Source organism: Perca fluviatilis, chromosome 21 (assembly GCF_010015445.1).
Source record: "Perca fluviatilis chromosome 21, GENO_Pfluv_1.0, whole genome shotgun sequence".
Taxonomy (NCBI): domain Eukaryota; kingdom Metazoa; phylum Chordata; class Actinopteri; order Perciformes; family Percidae; genus Perca; species Perca fluviatilis.
Genome location: NC_053132.1, coordinates 21,132,222 through 21,151,860, shown reverse-complemented (window position 1 = coordinate 21,151,860; position 19,639 = coordinate 21,132,222). Strand labels below are relative to the sequence as shown.

The following is a 19,639-nucleotide window of genomic DNA, read 5'->3' as shown; positions in this document are numbered from 1 at the left end:
GGCATTTTATGCTGCGTTCCAGACACAATTTTTAGCCCATAAGTTACGACTTCAAGTCACGACTCACGACTTGGTAGCGTTCCAGGCGAAGTCACCACAAATCCATCTAGCTAGTGTTAGCGGCTACCTAACATTCGCGTTAGCTTGCACAAGCTGATACTAGCGATTTCTAATCGGCGACATATTTTGGGCTTCATTTAATAAACATAACCTGTATTAGTACACAATCGTGTGTGTATTGTTTTGATTACAATGAGTGGAATTACTTTAAGTTGCCTATTTAGCTATGTATATTTATTTATTTTTCTCACTGTTAAGTCACCGGCATCTGAACAGCATCAACAGGGGTCGCCATTGTTTGTGTGTGTGTGTGACGTCAAAAACTGTTAACGAGTAGTAAGTTATGGGTTTGACTGCCGTTCCAGTCAAACGTTCTACTTTCACGGTAGAAGGTTGTGAAAACACGAGTTAGGAGTTGCCTGGAACGCAGCATTAATCTCCGGTGGATTTCTGAGGACTGTGGTTAACTGCTCCTCAGATCTCTGCAGGATAAATCCAGACAGCTAGCTAGACTATCTGTCCAATCTGAGTTTTCTGTTGCACGACTTAAACAACCTTTGAACATACACACGTTTTACCAAAACAAGTTCCCTCCCCGAGGCTATTTAAGAAATTTCAATAAATCGGACGACATTTTTCTCCATCCAGGAGTGCTGTGTGGACTAGCCAGACCCTCCTCTGCAGCGCTGTAAAGGAAGCTCTGGCAATGTGAGATTAAATTGACGCTATTGATGTGCGACTGGCAGCAGTCTTGTTGAAAAATAAGAATCTGATGGGATGCGTACGAGCTAAAGCGAAAGTGTTTCAAGTGTCCTGGAAGGAATTTTCTTTGGTGGCGGTAGAGGATGTCGATAAAACCACTACAGTGTTTTGCGAAGTCCAAGGCAGAGAAAAGTGGCTCATTTCTCAAAGGAACGTCTTGAACGCTTGAATTCTGTCTTAACCCTTGTGTTGTCCTTCGGGTCCCAGTGACCCGAAGGACAACACAAGGATTATGTACTTCCGTTTACTTTGTTGAGAATTGCTCTCTAAACAAGGGTTAATACAGCACCTTAGTTCTTGTTTGTACAGCATTTTGGTCAGCTTGTGTTTAAATGTGTTCTAGAAATAAACTTTACTTACTTACTTTACAAGAAACAGGGTTTAGAGAGCAATTCTCACTGGGACCCGAAGGACCACACAAGGGTTAAGAATTATTTCATAAACACTAATGGAAAAGTTGTATAGGTACCAGTAAAAATTGAGTTTGGGAAAAATCTTAATGTCAAACCCTGGACACTTGTCAGATCCAAAAAACAATTTCAAGTCTTGTATGACTCCAGACAGGGCAGGCCATTGTTGTTAGCTCGGTGCATTTTGCAGTTGCAACCACTAGACGGCAGCATCTGACAGTCACCAGGGTTACAGCCTCCACCCGGACATCTGTGTGTCAGCAAGAGCTCTTGCTGCACTGCCGTGTTCAGCAATGCAGTAGAATTACATTTGGATGCCGTTTTATCACAATCCAAAGGTAGCCACAGAAGCACTCGTAAAGATGTATAGCTCATACATCTGCAGAGCCATGACTTGGGCTGTACGTTTCACTAAAATGTTTCAGGGTTGAAAGTGCAGGTATATCTCATCCTGTTTGTTAAACGGTATTATACACCGAAACTTGAACATTTAACAAGGCTTTTTGTCAAAATGAATCTGTACACATCTGGCGAATCAAAGTATGAATACTCACTGGACACTAAGTTACACTTGTTAAACTGCTCACTATCGCAACTATGTGATTAGCCAATCACGTGGCAGCTGCTCAGTGCATTTAGGCGTGTAGACATGAGCTGCATTTCCTGTCATTTGAAAGCTCCTCGACTCCTTGGTCCTAGGCTGAACCGGAAGTCGTTCCGTCCCTCCTCAGTGATGGCCGTCTCAGAGCTCTTATTTCTTCCCCGAGGAGCGAGCATCGAGGAGGGATCGTCAAGGAGCCGTTGGCGAGGAAACACGAGAGCAGCCTTCCCGGAAGCCGTGCAGCTGAAGCTATAACACGTTTGCTTTTTTCCTCTGTCCTCCGATGATTTTCTCGCGTCTCTCCCGTGCCTCCTCGGTGGGAGGGACTAAGACGTGAGGAAGGGAGGCAAGTGGAGGAGTCGAGGAGTCAATTTAAGCGACGTGAGAGGCATCTATGGTCAAGACGATCTGCTGAACTTCAAACCGCATCAGAATGGAGAAGAAAAGTGATTTTAAGTGACTGAATGTGGCATGGTTTTAGTCATTTAGAAACTAGATCTACTGGTTGTTTTTTTACACAACCATCTCTTGGGTTTACAGAGAATGGTCTAAAAAAGAGAAAATATCCAGTGATGGCAGTTGTCTTGTCGCCACAGCCTACCTAAATATTATTGTTGACCATGTCCATTCCATCTTCTAATGGCTTCTTCCAGCAGGATAAAGCATAGTCTATATCCACCACGTTCCACTTCCAGGATTGCTCTCGTTCTGCCGGGAGTTCCGCCGGATGTCACTCTTTTCGCCTGGATGTCCGTTACCTTTCTACGCTTTCTTTATGTTGTAATTTTAAACTCCACTCGATTTTTGAGGACTATGGCCAATCTGAGTTTTCTGTTGCAGGACTAAAACAACACTTGAACATACACGTTCCACCAAAACAAGTTCCTTCCCGAGGCTATTTTGCAGCGGAACCGTGGCTCTGTCCGGCGCTTAGCACCGCCAAAGACAATTGTGATTGTGTTAAAGAAATGCCAATAAACCAGAGCACGTTTTTCTGCCATCCCGAAATGCAGACCCTAGTCCAATTGCCATGTCACATAGCACAAATCATCCTCTATATATATCTATCTATCTATCTATCTATTTTTTTTTAATTCTGTTTAAATGTGGATCTTCCCAAGCCTTAAGGCCTAAGTTCAACAAAAAGGCTTGGGAAGAGCCACATTTAAACATAATTAAATTTTTTTTTGTTATTGCTAACACCAGCAGCAGCACTAATAGTTTCCTCTTTTTGGCCCTTTTACATCCGTTTAGCTCTAGCCACTATAGATAGCAGTTACAGAAGTGCGTACTGACCACAGCCTGAGGAAGTGTAAGCATCATTCTAATGGGATGCAAATCTGCAAATGTCTTATTTCCATCCAGAAATACGACATATAGATTTACCCTCTCATAAAAATCCTCAAAGTTGGAGGATAAAGGACTTTGTTGGCTGAAAAACCGAATTAAAAACCAAATGTTCTGCCATTATGCCTTTTTATAATCTCAGGGTTAACACCTTTAACACCAATCACTTATTGCGCCCTGTGAACGCACCGCAGTGGAATGTCTATCGTATTGGCGAAGTTCAAAATCATAGTGTGACAGTCAAATCTGAAAGAAAATCTCTCTTCCCCCTCACAGCTGACACTTCAGTGCAACTTCCTCATTCGCTGACTTGTGTTCTATGTGGCTTTAGAGCACACTCCTGAAAGGAGAACGAAAAACTGCCAAAACACACACACACACACATAAACGCACTAAAACGGCAAACGACCAAAGAGGCGACCTGCGTGTACCTTCTTTCCCCTGATGAAGTAGCGCAGCTGGACGACTGGAGCAGGATACCTCGCGGGGCTGAGCGGGACTGAGAAGGTCGGGTAGAGAAGCTGGTCTGACTCCACTGCCAGCATGCTGCGCCAGTCCCTGAGCATCCTCATGCAGTTTGGCTCTGCGGCAAAGTGAGTGCTTTAAATCTAATATATCTCTCTCTTCTGAGTCGTGTAGAATATGTTGGATTGAAACTGTATGATGGACATCAAGGCTCTCCCACTCGCATGTACACAGAACTCAAGCTTTTAAGAGCCCCTTAAGTTTCATGTTTTGGTGTAGGATAGGATTTTGAAATCACGGGTTAATTGGTTGTAGTTTCTGTTTGTGTTATCACCGTTTAACCTTTTAATGAAGAAAGAAAGACAATCTCCGTCTTATAAATGAGAAGTTGAATTTATAAGCAACGAAATGCACCCTTGTTCGAGGCAGAACACTTGGTCTGGAATTGACCGGTAGCTTTTTTTATAGTGACTCATGTCATCAGACTTTAGAAAGATATTGCTGTAAAACCGACCGTTTGACTGCCTTCACTCTTCTCCACTTATGCAACAGTTACACTTTCTCATCATTTACCCTCTTCCCTTCACTTGCTGGCTCATCGTGCTGCTGCTGTGAATCTACATCTTGTCAGGATTTCTAAATGTGAATCTTCGGATGGATCATTTCAGATAGAACTTTTACGGCTCGTTACATTTTTTAAGGACCGTGGGAGCTCCTGTTCTACCTGCTGCCATACTGGAAAGGTTTTCGTTTCAGCGTAATAGTCTGCTTTGAGGAAATGTTGAATTCTCCTTTGGTTTCCATGTTCTCGTTTTGTTTTAAACCCAGTGTTGAAAAAGTGTGTAATGCTGGAATGATGCGGTTGCTGGTTCCTCTTGAAAGTGATTCAAGCTGTTTGGGTTTTGAGGGTAACCCCCCGGGTCCTTTCAGGTATTCTAGCCAGAGGACAAAGTGAATCCAAACTGAAACTGAATCCAGTTGGTGGTACATGTTGACAAGACATTCTGAAGGCAGCGGTCTACCAAAAAGCAGTTGGTGCTGTTTATGGCATTGTGGCATCTCTCTGCGAGGAAACAAAACTTTGACACAATAAAAAATGATTTCTTGCAGCTTATTTTTTGACATTTCAGCCGTCCCACCATCAAGTAGGTGTCACTTTGTTTTCATGTGCTAAATAGGTTCAATACCTCTCATCTAGAGAGTTTCTATCTGTGCGTGTGAGTGAGTGTACACCCTATCTGGTTTTGTTGGTACAAACATGCATGCAGCAGGGGTGGGTGTGTGTGTGTGGGTGTGTGTGAGACACCATGCTGCCTCTACCTCTGGCGCACTTAATAATAATCCTGCACCGCGTGCATCTGCAGCAGAGCAACGTTGGCTTCACCTACCACAGCAGCGCTTCCTCCAGTTCTACTGACGCTGTGACCTTTGATGAGAGAAACACATAGGCACAAAAATAAAACACATGCACACCATAAAGTATTTACATGTCAAGTGACTACAGGAGTACATTATGTACGAATAGAGCAGTTTTGTTTAAGTTGAATACCCCCAAAGTGTAACAATACCTAGATCCTGATACAAATCATTCTTAATGTCACTCTGGTCAACCTCCATGATATTAGTAGTGAACAACACTTGGTGTAAACATACACACCACCACAGACACAAACATACACTTTTTAAAAAAAAATTCTTAAAAGGGATACGCCACCGTTTGTTGAAATAGGACTTATCACGGTCTCCCCTAGCTGGAGATAGGTGGGCCAACGCATTTTTTGTGCACGCATTGTTCTAGTCCGGTGCAACACCAGCAGCGCCGCTGCTAGTTAGCTTAGCGTAGTGAATGGAATCTTATGTTGCCGGTTAGCATGTTGTGAGTAAAAGTGAGCCAACAAAAGACAAAAAAACAACCTAATTACTTGCACTGAGACAAAAAATGCATTGGCCCACCTATCTACAGCCAGGGTAGACCGTGATAAGCCCCATTTCAACAAACAGTGGCGTATTCCTTTTAAGCATACGTACACGTCTGCTCACATGCTCTGATGTGTGGAATAGCTACAATTTTTTTTTCAGCCCTAAAAGGAAAAGTTGAAATGAGAGCGAGAGATGAAAAAGCAAAAAAAAGGAACTGGCGTCTGTGGTTGAAACACATCGGGGAATTCTCCTCTTTGTGTTTTGAAATGTGAGGTGTTCACTGGAGGAAATAAGAAACTACACCGAGGAGGTGCTCGAAGCTCATCTGACCTCTTTGCGAACTTGGGTTGGGTTTCCTTTGGGTGTGACACACAAGATTGGTGTTCACACACAAGGTTGGTGTTCTCAAACCTGCAGAGAAGGCTGGTTTCACCTCTCTGTCCATCTCCTTCCCTCCTTTTTTGTCGCAGCAGAGATGGTGTGTCTGCTCCTCCCTCTGCACAGAGCTGGTACAAGTAGCGGTTTTTGGCACGGGCGAAGCGGGCAGCTGCCACAGGCGGCATTTTTTTTCACACAAGTGGGGGCGGCACGAGCACTTAAAAAAAAACAAAAAAAAAGAAAAAAATCCTCCAAGCGGTTTTCTAATGTCTTATCTGTCATTTCACCGTGTGGGGAATTTGCAAATTGGCGCCCCTGCTTGCTGAGAAGGTAGCCTACCGTGCACACTGCACAGAGAAGCTGTGTGAGAAGGGGAAGGGGGAGGGGAAGAACAGTTGTCAGTTAAACTTTTTATCTCCAATCCTATCCTGAGTTGAAAGCCTACTTTACGGCTTTATTATCGAGTTGATAGGCGTGTGTGTTCGTGTCGGCCGTCTGAAATGCAAAAGGTTTTTTTGACTATAAGCCCGTGCTCGAAGGGGGTCTCGCCCTGGGTGTAATTCAATGTAGAACTGCCACCGGCTGGTACTGAACTAAAACCCCCAGCAGCAGCCCTTTACGCTCCAGGTTTTGTCTGTCAGGTCTAAACATTTTCTAACTTGTCAGCCGGCAGATATATTGAGAGCTCCGAGCAGAAGAGGTGTACTTCCTGTATCTCAGACTCTCCCGCCAGCACATTCATTTCATTGTGTTTCAAGTGTAATACATAGAAACCATTGGTACTTGGTGTGAAATAGCTGTTATTCTTCAAAAGCTAATTTACACTTGCAACTTTTTTTTTTTTAATCACTTCATTTCTTTGTGCATTCCATTTTAAATGAATTGTAAATATGATCATGAGGCAAAGTGTTCTCATTGCCATCAGAGAAAGCTTCAAATGACACTGTTGTTCTGTCCTAAAACTTCTGTGCCTCCTTATTTTATTTTTTTTTTAGATTATTTTTTTGGTCTTTTCCACCTTTATTTGATAGGACAGCTAGGTGAGATAGGGGGAAGACATGCAGGAAAATCGTCACAGGTCGGATTCGAAACCCTGGACCTCTGCGTCGAGGCATAAACCTCAAAGTATATGTGCGCCTGCTCTACCCACTGAGCCTCCTTAAAGGGACAATTCACCCCAAAATCAAAAATACATATTTTTCCCTCTTACCTGTAGTGCTATTTATCAATCTAGATTGTTTTAGTGTGAGTAGCCCAGTGTTGGAGATATTGGCCATAGAGATGTCTGCCTTCTCTCCAATATAATGGAACTAGAGGGAACTCGGCTTGTGGTGCTCAAAACGCCAAATACATTTGAGAAACACAGAAGCAATGTCTCCTCATCATCTTCAGTGCAAGATGAAAACCTTATACCCGTCTTCCTCGGCTCAGCTGTAGTGTTTGCTAGCTCAGGTGAGCTATACCAGTATCGGTTATCTATAAACTAATCTCCACAAGCTAGCAATGTTGGACCACGAGCCTCTCGTCCATGAGTACACTTCTTTCTGGCGGGTGTAGAAAGTAGAAAAATAGATCATACATGAAACAGCCAGGTCTGTGGATTATCTTGAGTAACCGGGTCACCACAAGCACCAGAGTGCACTCTAGTTCCGTTATTTTGGCGAGAAGGCAGACATCTCTACAGCTGATACCTCCAACACTGGGCTACTCACACCAAAACAATCTAGACTGATTAATAGCACTACAGGTTAGAGGAGAAATATGTATTTTTGATTTTGGGGTGAACTGTCCCTTTTAAGAAACGCTCTATTAGTGAAGGATGCCATTCTAAGATGGCATCCTCAAATGTGTTTTGTCCAATAACAGTCCAAAAACAGTCCAAAAAAAGATATTTCATTCATAACACTATAAGAGAAAGCAAAAGCAGCAAATCCGGTTACACTTTACTTGAAGGTATCTACATAAGAGTGACATGACACTCTCATGAACGTGTCATAAACATTATAAACAAGTCATAAACGTTTATGACATAACGCTTCTGTCATTAAGTGTCATTTGGTTTTTGTCATGACAAGTTAGGGTTAGGGTTCATGTGTTCATGACAGTGTCATGTCACTCTTATGTCGATAAATCCTCACATTTGAGAAGCAGCAAACGGTTGGCATTTTTGCCTCATAAATTACTTTTAACAGTTATGATAGAGATTAAACCAAAATTTGACATTGTGGGACATATGCTTATTCACTTTCTTTCCGGAAGTAAAAGGATATTCACGTATCAAAGTTGTTTTTGCCACTGGTTTTGTCAACAGGGTTGTTTGCCTGCGTATTCACTAACCAACACAACATGCACTTCTGCAGGTCACAAGATGCCACTGAACTTCTACACGAGGACCTGGTTTTGGTGAGGAAAAGACAAAATTCCGTTTCATCCCAACAGCATCCCTACTTCATAATTCTAGTGCGAATTACTTCTTATCAACAAGGGATTACTTTATAGCTTTAGCTGTATATTGTTTTTAAATCAAACTTTAGAAGAAACACCCACCTGAACTCAGCTGAACTTGTTTTCAGACATCAATCATTATTACTGATTTATTTTTCATGATCACCAGGGCCACTGAGCCCCACACCACCTAAAACACACACACACACACACACACACACACACACACACACACACACACACTGAATACATGACTAATCACCACCGCATGCATTTTTTTGATACACAAGTTTGTGTAGAACAAGGACAGGAAACATCAGACTCTAACACATTCATAAGCTTTGCTGCAGGTTAACGGAGCACAAAGCGTTACTGTGTGTGTGTGTGTGTGTGTGTGTGTGTGTGTGTGTGTGTGTGTGTTGTGTGTGTGTGTGTGTGTGTGTGTGTGTGTGTGTGTGTGTGTGTCTGAATGAATGAAGGTGGAGCAGCGGGTGGAACCGGCCAAGAAGGCGGCTCAGGTCCTTCACAAGAAGCTGCTGGGCTGCATGCAGAGTCAGACAGGCCTGGATGCTGAAAAACGAATGGTACATCTGGTAAAACTATATTGCATCCATGAGGACAGGTCCGTAAACATTTGATTGGTTGCAGAGAGGTGTTACGTCTGCTTCTGTGTCCACAGAAAAAGCTCCCCCTGATGCTGCTGTCGGTCAGCATGGCAGAGAGCCTCAAAGACTTTGATGCAGACTCGTCTATCAGGTGACCATTATCCACCCCTCCCTCCGTGCTCTTTACCTGAACTCTTGACCGATAGCCGTGTTGACTGCTGTCATGTGAAAACCTCATGACTTTAGTACGGTGGTTTTCAGTTCTGGAGGAAGAAGGAAAGATGATCCCACTCACAGTCTACAGCTTGTGACTGGAATTCTATTCATGTTTTTTTATTTATAGTTTCTAGGCTCTGATAGAGTAGCTATGGGAGTTACATGTCACTTACTCTGTATGATAATGTTTCAATTGGTTGTTTTTTTTTAGTCCCCCCATATTTGAGAGATATTAAACACATATCTCTCACCTGTATAAATTGCAAGACAAAAGTTGACTGTGTGTGTGTGCGTGCGTGACAGGAGGGTGTTGGAGATGTGCTGTTTCATGGAGAAGATGCTGGCCAGCATGCTGGCAGACTTTGAAATGAAAGTGGAGAAAGACGTTTTGGAGCCACTCAACAAGCTCAGTGAGGTGAGAATGGCTTGTTCTACGTGTTGTTGAACAGAAACTAAAAGAATGCTTCTGATCGGCGCGCTACATATGAGCCTGTGTGTACATGCAGGTTTGACCACAGCTGTAAATACATGCCAGAACATAAACAGAGGGATTTGGGAATAGAGCAATGTTTAAAGCGGACATATTATGGGAAACTCACTTTTTTCAGTACTTGCGCACATGTACATCTGTGTATCTGGAGTGCCTACTAATTACAAAGAGTGAAAGAAGACAACCCAGTCTCTCTTTTTTTTTTGTGGGCTGCCTAGATCAGAAAAGGGATTCAACAAGCCATTCAGACTTGGCTCCTCTTCCTTATGTCACATGCAGGCTCATTATATACCAACCCCAATCTTAGTATCTCCACACACAGCTTGAGAACTGACTTTGCAAAGGTGCACCATATTTTTTTTTAAGATGGTTTTGTATTGCATAACATTGTATTATTGGGTGTTTGTGTTATTTTGTCCATCCTCAGTATGTATTTATCTAGATGTGTATATATGCACGAGTCAATGTCTTATTACGATGTTCATTTTTGTCCTCGTATATTGCCATAATAAATGGAAGGACGAACTACCTAAATAAAATAGCAAAATATGAAGAAAAAAATGATATTGAATAGCTCTTGTGCCAATTCAAATTGCCCCCCCCCCCTCCTTCTAGGATGATTTACCAGAGATTCTCAAGAACAAGAAGCAGTTTGCAAAACTCACTACAGACTGGAACAACGCAAGAACCAGGTGAGTTACACAACCTCAGTCAGGGCTACGTGGGTTACAGTTTATCCATGACATGTAATTTCTGTTTGTGTGTGCGTGTTTGCATGTGTGCATGTAAATGTGTGCGTGTGTGGTCAGGAGCCAAGCCAGCACTGGTCCCCAGGCAAAGCAGGATGGGCTCAGGGAGGAACTGGAAGAAGCTTGGAGGAGGTTGGAGAGTATCAAGGTACCAGTGTTTTCTCTTAACTACCACCTGGGCCGCAGCAGGCATCCGCCCCTGCTGCAGCGTGCACCTCCGCCAACTCTGTGGAATCAGCACAGTAGCCTCGACCTCTGACCTCTTTGTTTCTCTGTCTCTGTAGGACCAGTACTCTGCAGATCTGTATCACTTTGCAACTAAAGAAGATGACTACGCTAACTACTTCATCCGTGTGAGTTGCGGTTGTCATGGCTTGTTCTTTCTTTGTCTAAGGTGTGTGATCAAAATTACACCTCTACCGTGGCCGGGTTAGCTCAGTTGGTAGAGCAGGCGCGCATATACAGTATAGAGGTTTACTCCTCGACGCAGCAGGTTCGACTCCGACTTGCGGTCCTTTGCTGCATGTCATTCCCCCTCTCTCTCCCCTTTCATGTCTTTATCTGTCCTGTGGAATTAAAGGCCTAAAATGACACCTATCCTGTTTCTCCAACCATAGCTTCTCGAGCTGCAAGCAGAATATCACAAACATTCCCATGAGTTCCTGGACAAAAACATCAGCGAGCTCAAAGAGAATCACAGTCAAAAAGGTGAAGTTAGTTTGCACCAGCTTATTTGCTACACTGTCACTGCGATATTTCTGCGTGTGTTCTTATTTCCTCTGGTGCTTACTTATCTGATTCCGCAGGGCCTCCGCTGAACCTCTCTAAACAGAAGGTCTACGGGGAGCCTCTGCTCGCTCATCTGTCTCGAAGCAACAGAGAAATCGCTGCACCCATCCAAGAGTGTATTCACATGCTGTTGAAAACAGGCATGACTGAGGAGGTAGGGCTTTTAGTTGAATTCCTCACAAAGCTATGCACCTAAGCATTATCCCAGCATGCATGTTTTGTTTCTTTGAAATTTTGAATTAGACTGTTTTAGACTCATTCTCAGGTACTGCTGGATGTTGATTAATTATTCCCTTTAGAAATGTGTAGTTTTTTTTTTTTGATTTTGCTAGATTTATTTTCTCCGTGGCACTGTAAACTGTTTTCAGCTGTAGAAACCAGCAGGTTTATGATCCTTAAACGGTTATATATATATATAAACACACATTTAAATGTATGTGACTGGGCATTATCGTTACATTGTTAAGAAATGTACCCTATTTCTTGTGTGAAAACAAGACTAAAGGCCTGTGCTAGCACCTCGGTGAAGCTGTACTGACACCTTGGTGCTTTTGAAGTAAATGCTAACTCAATCGTGTGAACGTGATCCCAATGACCAGGAGCCCAGAGGCACACTGGGACCCCTCCAGCTACCAATCCCACTCTCTCTACTTGGTCCATGCGGGGACTTGAACCTGCGATCTTCCGCTTCACAAGCCAAGTCCCCACGGACTGAGCAACTCATAGAATATTGAGTTTAATAAAGACTAGAACCTCTTTAATCAAGTTGTCTTGAGGTCATTTGTTATATAATCAGTGGAGGAAATGGCCCATTTAGCATCTCTGTTTCAGGAATATGACGGATGTGCAGATATTTTATATTACATGCATATTAATGTGTATTTTTCTATACAGAAGTGTTTGTGACAAGCACTGCCCTGGGCATGGCTGGTCTTGACTGCAGCCCTGCTCCTATCTTCAGCGCTCACATGTAACAACTATTTTTTTTCTCCACCTTTGTCTTGTTTTCTCTTCCTCCTCGCCCCTCAGGGTCTGTTTCGTCTGGCGGCCGCTGCCTCAGTGGTAAAGAGGTTGAAGTCTTGTTTGGATCAAGAAGCGGTCAACCATAGCGATTTCAGCATGGACCCTCATGCTGTAGCTGGTAAGGATGTGTCCGCTTTCTTTTCCTTAGATTTCCTCTTAGTGGAGTTAGTTTCTGTGGAGAGCACTCTTCCTCGCCAACGTGACTCTCGCCGCTCATTTTAACCGCCCAGTTCCTCTTCTGTTTAGTCCAAATACAGCCCACTGTTGTGGCTTCCAGTAATGTAAAATGCATAATTTCCTAAGTGCTAGAGAATTTTTAGAACAGTATTTTAAAAGCTTTCATGACACTGAGAGAACAGTGAGAGAAAACATCATCATAATATCACCATGACAATATATATTATATCTACTATTATATCTAACACCACAAGAAGTGGGCGGTAATTAAGTTAGCATATTATCTCAGCTCGTTTCAATGCAACTGTGATGATTTATCTCTGAATGTGACAGGAGCTTTGAAGAGTTACCTGCGAGAACTTCCCGAACCTCTAATGACCTTTGAACTCTACAATGACTGGTTTAAAGCAGCAGGGTGTGTATAATATCTACATTATATATTTCTTACTTCTACTCTGGTTTCAAGTCTGTTTCTTGAATTGGATCTCCTTCTTCACAGGGAAAAAGAGCTGACGGAGAAGCTGGAGCAGTTCAGAGTACTACTGAGGAAACTGCCGCCTGAGAACTACAACAACCTCAGGTGTGTACAGAACCACATGATCAAATGTCTCTGCGTATCTCTGGCAGTCATAAAATTGCATGTCACTGCTGTTGGGCAATAGGCTATGTATCTGAAAGGGTCAGCATTTCAGAAACAAAGACGGACCACCCTTATAATCAACTTAAACGTAATGCATTTTTATGGATTGTAATGTCGTTCAGCCTTTTGGTCCAGACTTAAATATCTCAAAATTCGTAGACTCTCAGAGAATGAAGCTTACAGACAAACTGTAATTAGCTAATGCAAGCATGCTAACACACTACACTAAGAACATGGTAAAGCCTAGACTGTATAAAATTAGTGGACTTGGCCACGGTGACGTCGCCCATTGGTTTGTGGACCACCGTTTTGAAGCCTTGAATTTGACATTTTGGCCGTCGCCATCTTGGTTTTGTGGAGCCAGAAGTGACCGTATTTGGATAAGCGGGTGGAGCTGGGGAAAAGCTTTAAGCTAAATGCTAAATCACCAGCTAGCGCTAGCGCTAGCTAGCTAGTATGGTCAGCAAGGTGCAGCCGTAATAGTAATTGGGATGCTATTTTGGCTAGAAAAACAAAATGTACTTACTGGAATAAATGAAGAGCCGACCTGTTACGCTGAACGAGACATTTTTAGGCGACCAAATTGTTACAATTAGCTTTCATTAACTGAAAACGCATCGTGAAAGAATCAAAGTTCAAAGATGAAAACACAGACATCCGAAAACAAGTTCACGGCTATTTAAATCAATATGCTCTATGACATTTATATCTTATCTATCACATATTTATCTTTCTGAACCGTCTCTGTTTAACTGTACACCGTGCCATGGATTGCTAAGCCTCTTTTCTGATTGATGCTTTGCCGCATAGAGACTTGTCAATACCCTGCTTTATCGTCTATTTTACTCAAAATGAGTCATGAATTTTACAAAATGAAAGTCATACTGTAACAGAAGACTGCTAACTAACGATTGAGACCATAAACTCATCATGAAAATGTTTACAGAGGTAAAAAAAATCAAGTGAAAAGTAGGGTATTTTTCTTATAGACTTTTATACAATCTGACTTCTTTTTGCAACCAGTGGAGTCGCCCCCTGCTGGTCGTTAGAAAGAATGCAGGTTTAAAGCACTACCACATTGGCTTCACATTTCAGGCCTGGATGTTGCCACTTGTGGTAAACATTATACCTGCTTAACATTAGCATGTTAGCATTGTCATCGTAAGCATGTTAGCATACTGACGTTAGCATTTAGCTCAAAGCAAAACTGTTCCAAAGTACAGCCTCACAGAGCTGCAAGTATGGCAGTAGACTTTTGTTTGGTTTATCTAAAAGGTTTAACTAGGGGTTAAAACCTGAAAAGCATATTTGGATATTTTTAGTTCACACCTGATAGCATTCATTTGTCATTTAAGTTTCATTCTGTGCACCATAGGGCACCATAAGTGTTATTGTAACACTGTTTAACCCACTGGACTACAACCTTTTCAAATCACTTTTAACCAGCTTTATACTGCTCTTTGATTTCCTCCCTTTACTACCTGTTTTTCTCTCTCTCTCTCTCTCTCTCTCTCTCTCTCTCTCTCTCTCTCTCTCTCTCTCTCTCTCTTCCTCTCCCTCTCCCTGTCAGGTACCTGGTCCAGTTCTTGTCTCTGCTGTCTGAGCAGCAGGCTGTAAACAAAATGACACCCAGTAACATTGCCATCGTCCTGGGGCCCAACTTGCTCTGGCCACGAGCTGAAGGGTGCGTAGTGACCTGTCTGTCTTTCTCTCCATTCACACATGTTCAGCCCATATTTCCTGCTCTTCCTCTTTCATCATCTTTGTGTTCTAATATGAAGAGATGAGCATCGGTGACATATTTCATCAACAAGACCTCCTGGTGACATAAAATGGAACAGCAGCATCCTGTTTACAGATAAAACATTATTGGCCAGATGATTGGTTAATACTGTGATGCGACTGTGATGATTTTTTTTTTATGGTGTGTATTAATAGCATGAAGTACATATCTGGCGGTCGAAATACTCTCAGTGGTTAGACCTCAATGGGATTTTTTTTTTTTACTTGAATGACACCATGGTTGAATTAAAATAACCTTTCTCTTTTCTCTTCTCTAACCGAAAAGAAAAAGTGAGTGTCGCCATATTCGGCAGTCTGAGCCTTTCCTCTCTACCTCTGTGCCTCTGTAGGGAAGCGGCTCTGTTTGACATGGCAGCAGCTTCTTCAGTCCAAGTGGTGATGGTCATTGAGCCTCTTATTCAGTACAGCTCCAGCCTCTTCCCCGAAGGTATACAAACACTGATGTGCCCTCTTCATGTGTGAGCATTTAGTCTTTAAAGTGTGATTATGGTTTATTACAACCTGAATTTTAGTTTTGGCTTTTTTTTTTTAACATTGTACTTTTTATTTTTTTTAAGATAATTTTAAGGGGGCATTTTCAGCCTTTATTTTGATAGGACAGCTGAAGACATGAAAGGGGAGAGAGAGGGAGGGGGGAATGACATGCAGCAAAGGGCCGCAGGTCAGAGTCGAACCCGGGCCGGCTGCGTCGAGGAGTAAACCTCTATATATGGGCGCCCGCTTTACCAACTGAGCTATCCGGGCGCCCACATTGTACTTTTTAAAGTTATTGCTAAGATCTAAGAATATGCTGACATCACAAGTTAGACCATCCAACAATTTGTAAACATCAGGGCCAGATTAACCTTAAAGAGGGCCTCGGTTCATGGTAATTACTTAATGGCACCTTATTTAAACCCAGATATATTTAGGAATAAGTACCATATAAGCACATGAATAGAAATAATATTCCATGGGGCGCCTGGGTAGCTCGCCTGGGTAGCTCGCCTGGGTAGCTCGCCTGGGTAGCTCGCCTGGGTAGCTCGCCTGGGTAGCTCGCCTGGGTAGCTCGCCTGGGTAGCGCGTGCACGCCATGTACAGAGGCTCGGTCCTCGCCGCAGCGGGGGCGGGTTCAATTCCGACCAGCGGCCCTTTACTGCATGTCATTCCCCCTCTCTCTCTCCCCTTTTCGAGTCTAAGCTGTCCTATCAAATAAAGGCCCAAGAATGGCAAATAAAAAAAGAAGAAATAATATTCCATGTTTCAAAACATAATATTAATTTAATGTAATAATACTTTTTAATCTTGCGACAACCTTGATCTGTTCCATCTCTGGAAACTGCTAATCTGAACAATTGCATTAGGAGGTGAAACTGAAAGTCAGCACACTCACAATAATAATAAGCACTAACTACTACTGCACACATACAGCAAGACAAAGTTGAACCAGGAAGAGTCTGTAAACTCTGATAAATGTTTACAACAGGCAGCTTGGATTGTAATTTTACTTTTCCAAATACATTTATCTTACATGTGGGTTTGCTTCGAACCTGCTTGGCCGTTTGACTGCTCCCATTTCTTGCTCGCGTGGACGTCTTGTTTAGTGATGTCAGATCTCGGCGATAACATAACTGAGTGCAATTATGATATTATTACGAATGAGAAAGATGGCCAAAACGAAACAAATGACCTAATTATTCTTTAAATAAAAATGTTGTCTATTTGCTGTAGCACTCATACATTGGACTCTGTTTTGTTTCGGTTTAGCTGTATCCTTTGAGATCCCAGACCATCCAGAGGTCCCGGATGCGTCGCTGCCAGTTGCCCAGTCTCTGGTCTCAGAAAAGGAGAAAGTGAGCAGAACGGTCTCCTCCTCTTCATCCACAGCCTCCTCCTGCTCCTCTCATCACCTCCCTCTCTCAAAGACAAACAGGTATCACCAACGGTGCAGCATCAAATCATCATTGTGATGACAGCACAATCATAACGCACTTAGGTAATGACATTATGACAAGCTGCTCTAGGTTTGCACACTAGTGGCTCCAAATGGCAGCAAGAGGTAATGGTTTCAAATAGTTAGAGCTCCTTTCTGGAATTCTTTTTTTTTTTAACAAACAAAACGTGAACATTTGGGTGTTTCTTTCCATCAGCACAGCTTCTCAGGACAGTGGTTGCTTCTTCCTGGTGAAATCTGGCTCTGTGAGTCGCAGTGGCACCTCCACATGGGCCAGCCCGGTAGCTGACACAGCGGCACCAACCCATCAAAGCACAACATCCAGCAGCTCCTCCTCCCTCGGTCCCAGCCCCGCCGTGGTCCCCAACTCTTCCGCTGCCTGTAGCTCGACAGCACTTCCTAAAGCAACGGGATCGTTGCCAACCCCAGGTCAGATCAGGAGTCCCACCCAGAAGCAGTGCTCGGATCAAGGCTTGCTGGAGCCAATTTTGGAGGCTCCTCCAGACTCTCCGAGAGCTTTTGTGAAGATCACTTCACCGTATAAACGTAAGTCCAATGTGCCCAAAAGCTGCCCAAACCTTAGCTGTTGACTTGTTCGGTCACACAAGGCACTCCTGGCGTTTTAGCATGGATCTTTCGTTACTAAGAAGAGACATATTTGTAAAAGAATGGTCACAATTAAAACAACAGAAGCTGAGATGTCAAAACGTTTTGTTCCTTGTACGGACCAAGCTCCAAAATCACTAGATCCTACATTTCCCATAATGCAAATCAACAGTGTCTTTTGTTAATCCCCTTAACTTAACACCTCAAATTCACATCACAGGCTTTCTGTTAAAAGTTAACCCTGATGACATCACTATGACATAATCAGGGTTATTTTCTCAGATTTTAGAAAGCTCCTTTCAGAGCCACAGAAGACATTTCAACAGTTTTCACAAGGTTGGGAAGTATGTGTCAAATTGGTTAGATAGCCCAAAACATATTTCCCTACAGAAGCAGCAGCCCCTTCATTCATTCAGTTGTTTTTGGGCTGAGGGCACAAGCATGTCTCATTAGTTTATGTCCTTTTCTATTGTGCAACATCCTGTGCAGATTGTTTACTTCTATCACTTTTCCTGTCACTAACTCGAAGTGTTGGCTTGTTAGGTCAAGCTGACAGAGAGAAAAAGAAATGCACTGCTCTTGTAACAACCAGTAAGTACACAGGAAAAAGGAAGTCTCACACCACTGACCAAAATATAAACCTCTAGGGTAATGCATCATTTCTCACATTTTTATGTGAGAACCCTAACCCTTAGTGGTGAAGGCCGGAAATACTTTTTCTGATACATCTACTCATCTTAATATGTTTGTCTGACTACAAAATGTCAAGTTCTTCAAATTTGAGTATAGTTTTCTTCCAGGATTGATTTTTTTATCAAAACAAAGTAGAATTTCAAAGTGGCACTCTTTAGCAGCAGCCAGTCAGACAAATGTTAAGACTTCCTTCCTTGAACTTGAAAACAGCATAGCGGTTGTCTAAACGCTGATAAGCATCTAAAACTGGCAATCCGAGATCCAATTCATTTGAATTAATGTAATTCTTTTTTTCCTTGTTGAGGTATTTTGAGTTTTATGTCAAATGGGCTGCATCTAATAGTTGCATGTTGTTTCATCACGTTAGTGTTTAAAATTGAGTTTAAAATGAAATTATGTAACCCCCATAAACGGCTGCACCTGTGGCCGCATGTGCGACAAGTACGGGGATAATCACGCTAAAATAATGCAATGCTAAAATGTCAAGACGAGTCAAACTATGTCAAGTTACACAGCAATAGTTATAGTCATACCAGATCAAGAAAGGCTGCAGCAGCAAAAGCCCAGAGTATATACAATTAAGTGAGGGTGTGTTTAATTGCTTATGAATTCAATGTTGAGAAAACTAATGTTATTTATTTGGTCAAAAGCTGCATAGTCCAACTTTAACTAAAAGCACCTAATAATGCAGTGATTTAATATTGAACATTTACAGCATTAGTACCGGGCAGTGGACAACCGTGAATGTTTAAATTCTGCTTTGTGGTGCATCTTCCTTCTCAGTTTCACAGATAACATGTAATGTAGATGACCATCTTGCATCACAACCCTTTTTTTTTTTTTATATCTGATCGTTCTCAAGGCACCTTCCTTATAATCCCACTGTCTTCTTTTTCTCATGCTACAGCCAAAAGATCTTTCAACCCGACCAAAGCTGGCCAAGCTAACGAGCAGTTGACAGTTCAGTACTCTAAATCCAAACCCTCACCACCTCCCAAGCTCCAGGCCCCTCCTACATCCGCCCCGGCCGCCGTGGACACAGGGACCCAGCCGATACCCGCGCCCCGAGCTCAGTCGGCCGGCCTCAAAAAGCCTCCTCCGAAAAAGCCTGGACTCAGAGCCCCAAAGTGCCCTCCACCGCTTCCTCCACCATTACAGGCAAAAGAGATTCCTTCTTTATCACAGTGAGAAAACTCAACACAGCTAAAAATCTTGTTTTTGCTGACCTCCAGTGGTTTCACTTTTTTACCTTTTTGTTGGGTGTGGTTACAGGTGCAACCAATGACCACACCCAACCACACCTATCACTGACGCCGGCTGTGGTGAGAGGTGAAACAGGTTTGAATCGTTCAACCAGAGAGGGCAGCAAAAACAGTGCTTTTCAGCCTGCTGTTAAGTTCCTATTTTAACATGCAAAGTTTTTGACATTGTCTAGTCTATATCCAACGACGTTCCTCCTCCGGGATTGCTCCGGTGCCGCCGGACATTCCGCCGGCTGTAACTCTTTCCAGCCGGATGTCCGTTACC

At 42.8% G+C, this 19,639-nt stretch overlaps 1 protein-coding gene across 1 annotated transcript; it reads left to right on the top strand.

Annotated features, from left to right (window-relative positions):
- The first annotated feature begins 3,212 nt into the window (after positions 1–3,212).
- On the top strand, positions 3,213–19,424 carry sh3bp1 (SH3-domain binding protein 1). The gene is made up of 18 exons (XM_039788212.1): positions 3,213–3,773; positions 8,304–8,346; positions 8,868–8,972; positions 9,068–9,144; positions 9,513–9,624; positions 10,315–10,391; positions 10,509–10,596; positions 10,733–10,801; positions 11,066–11,156; positions 11,255–11,391; positions 12,267–12,378; positions 12,771–12,852; positions 12,937–13,017; positions 14,648–14,761; positions 15,210–15,307; positions 16,627–16,792; positions 17,010–17,359; positions 19,020–19,424. The coding sequence occupies exons 1-18, from the start codon at positions 3,724–3,726 to the stop codon at positions 19,298–19,300; spliced, it is 2,133 nt and encodes a 710-aa protein (XP_039644146.1). The 5' UTR covers positions 3,213–3,723; the 3' UTR covers positions 19,301–19,424.
- The last annotated feature ends 215 nt before the right edge of the window (positions 19,425–19,639 follow it).

What these genes read in the sequence shown, in the direction of transcription:
- sh3bp1 (XM_039788212.1), top strand. Translation starts at nt 3,724, where the DNA reads ATGCTGCGCCAGTCCCTGAGCATCCTCATGCAGTTTGGCTCTGCGGCA. An exon ending in CAGTTTGGCTCTGCGGCAAA is followed by an intron (nt 3,774 to 8,303) that starts GTGAGTGCTTTA and finishes GCACTTCTGCAG; the next exon opens with GTCACAAGATGCCACTGAAC. An exon ending in AGAGAATCACAGTCAAAAAG is followed by an intron (nt 11,157 to 11,254) that starts GTGAAGTTAGTT and finishes CTGATTCCGCAG; the next exon opens with GGCCTCCGCTGAACCTCTCT.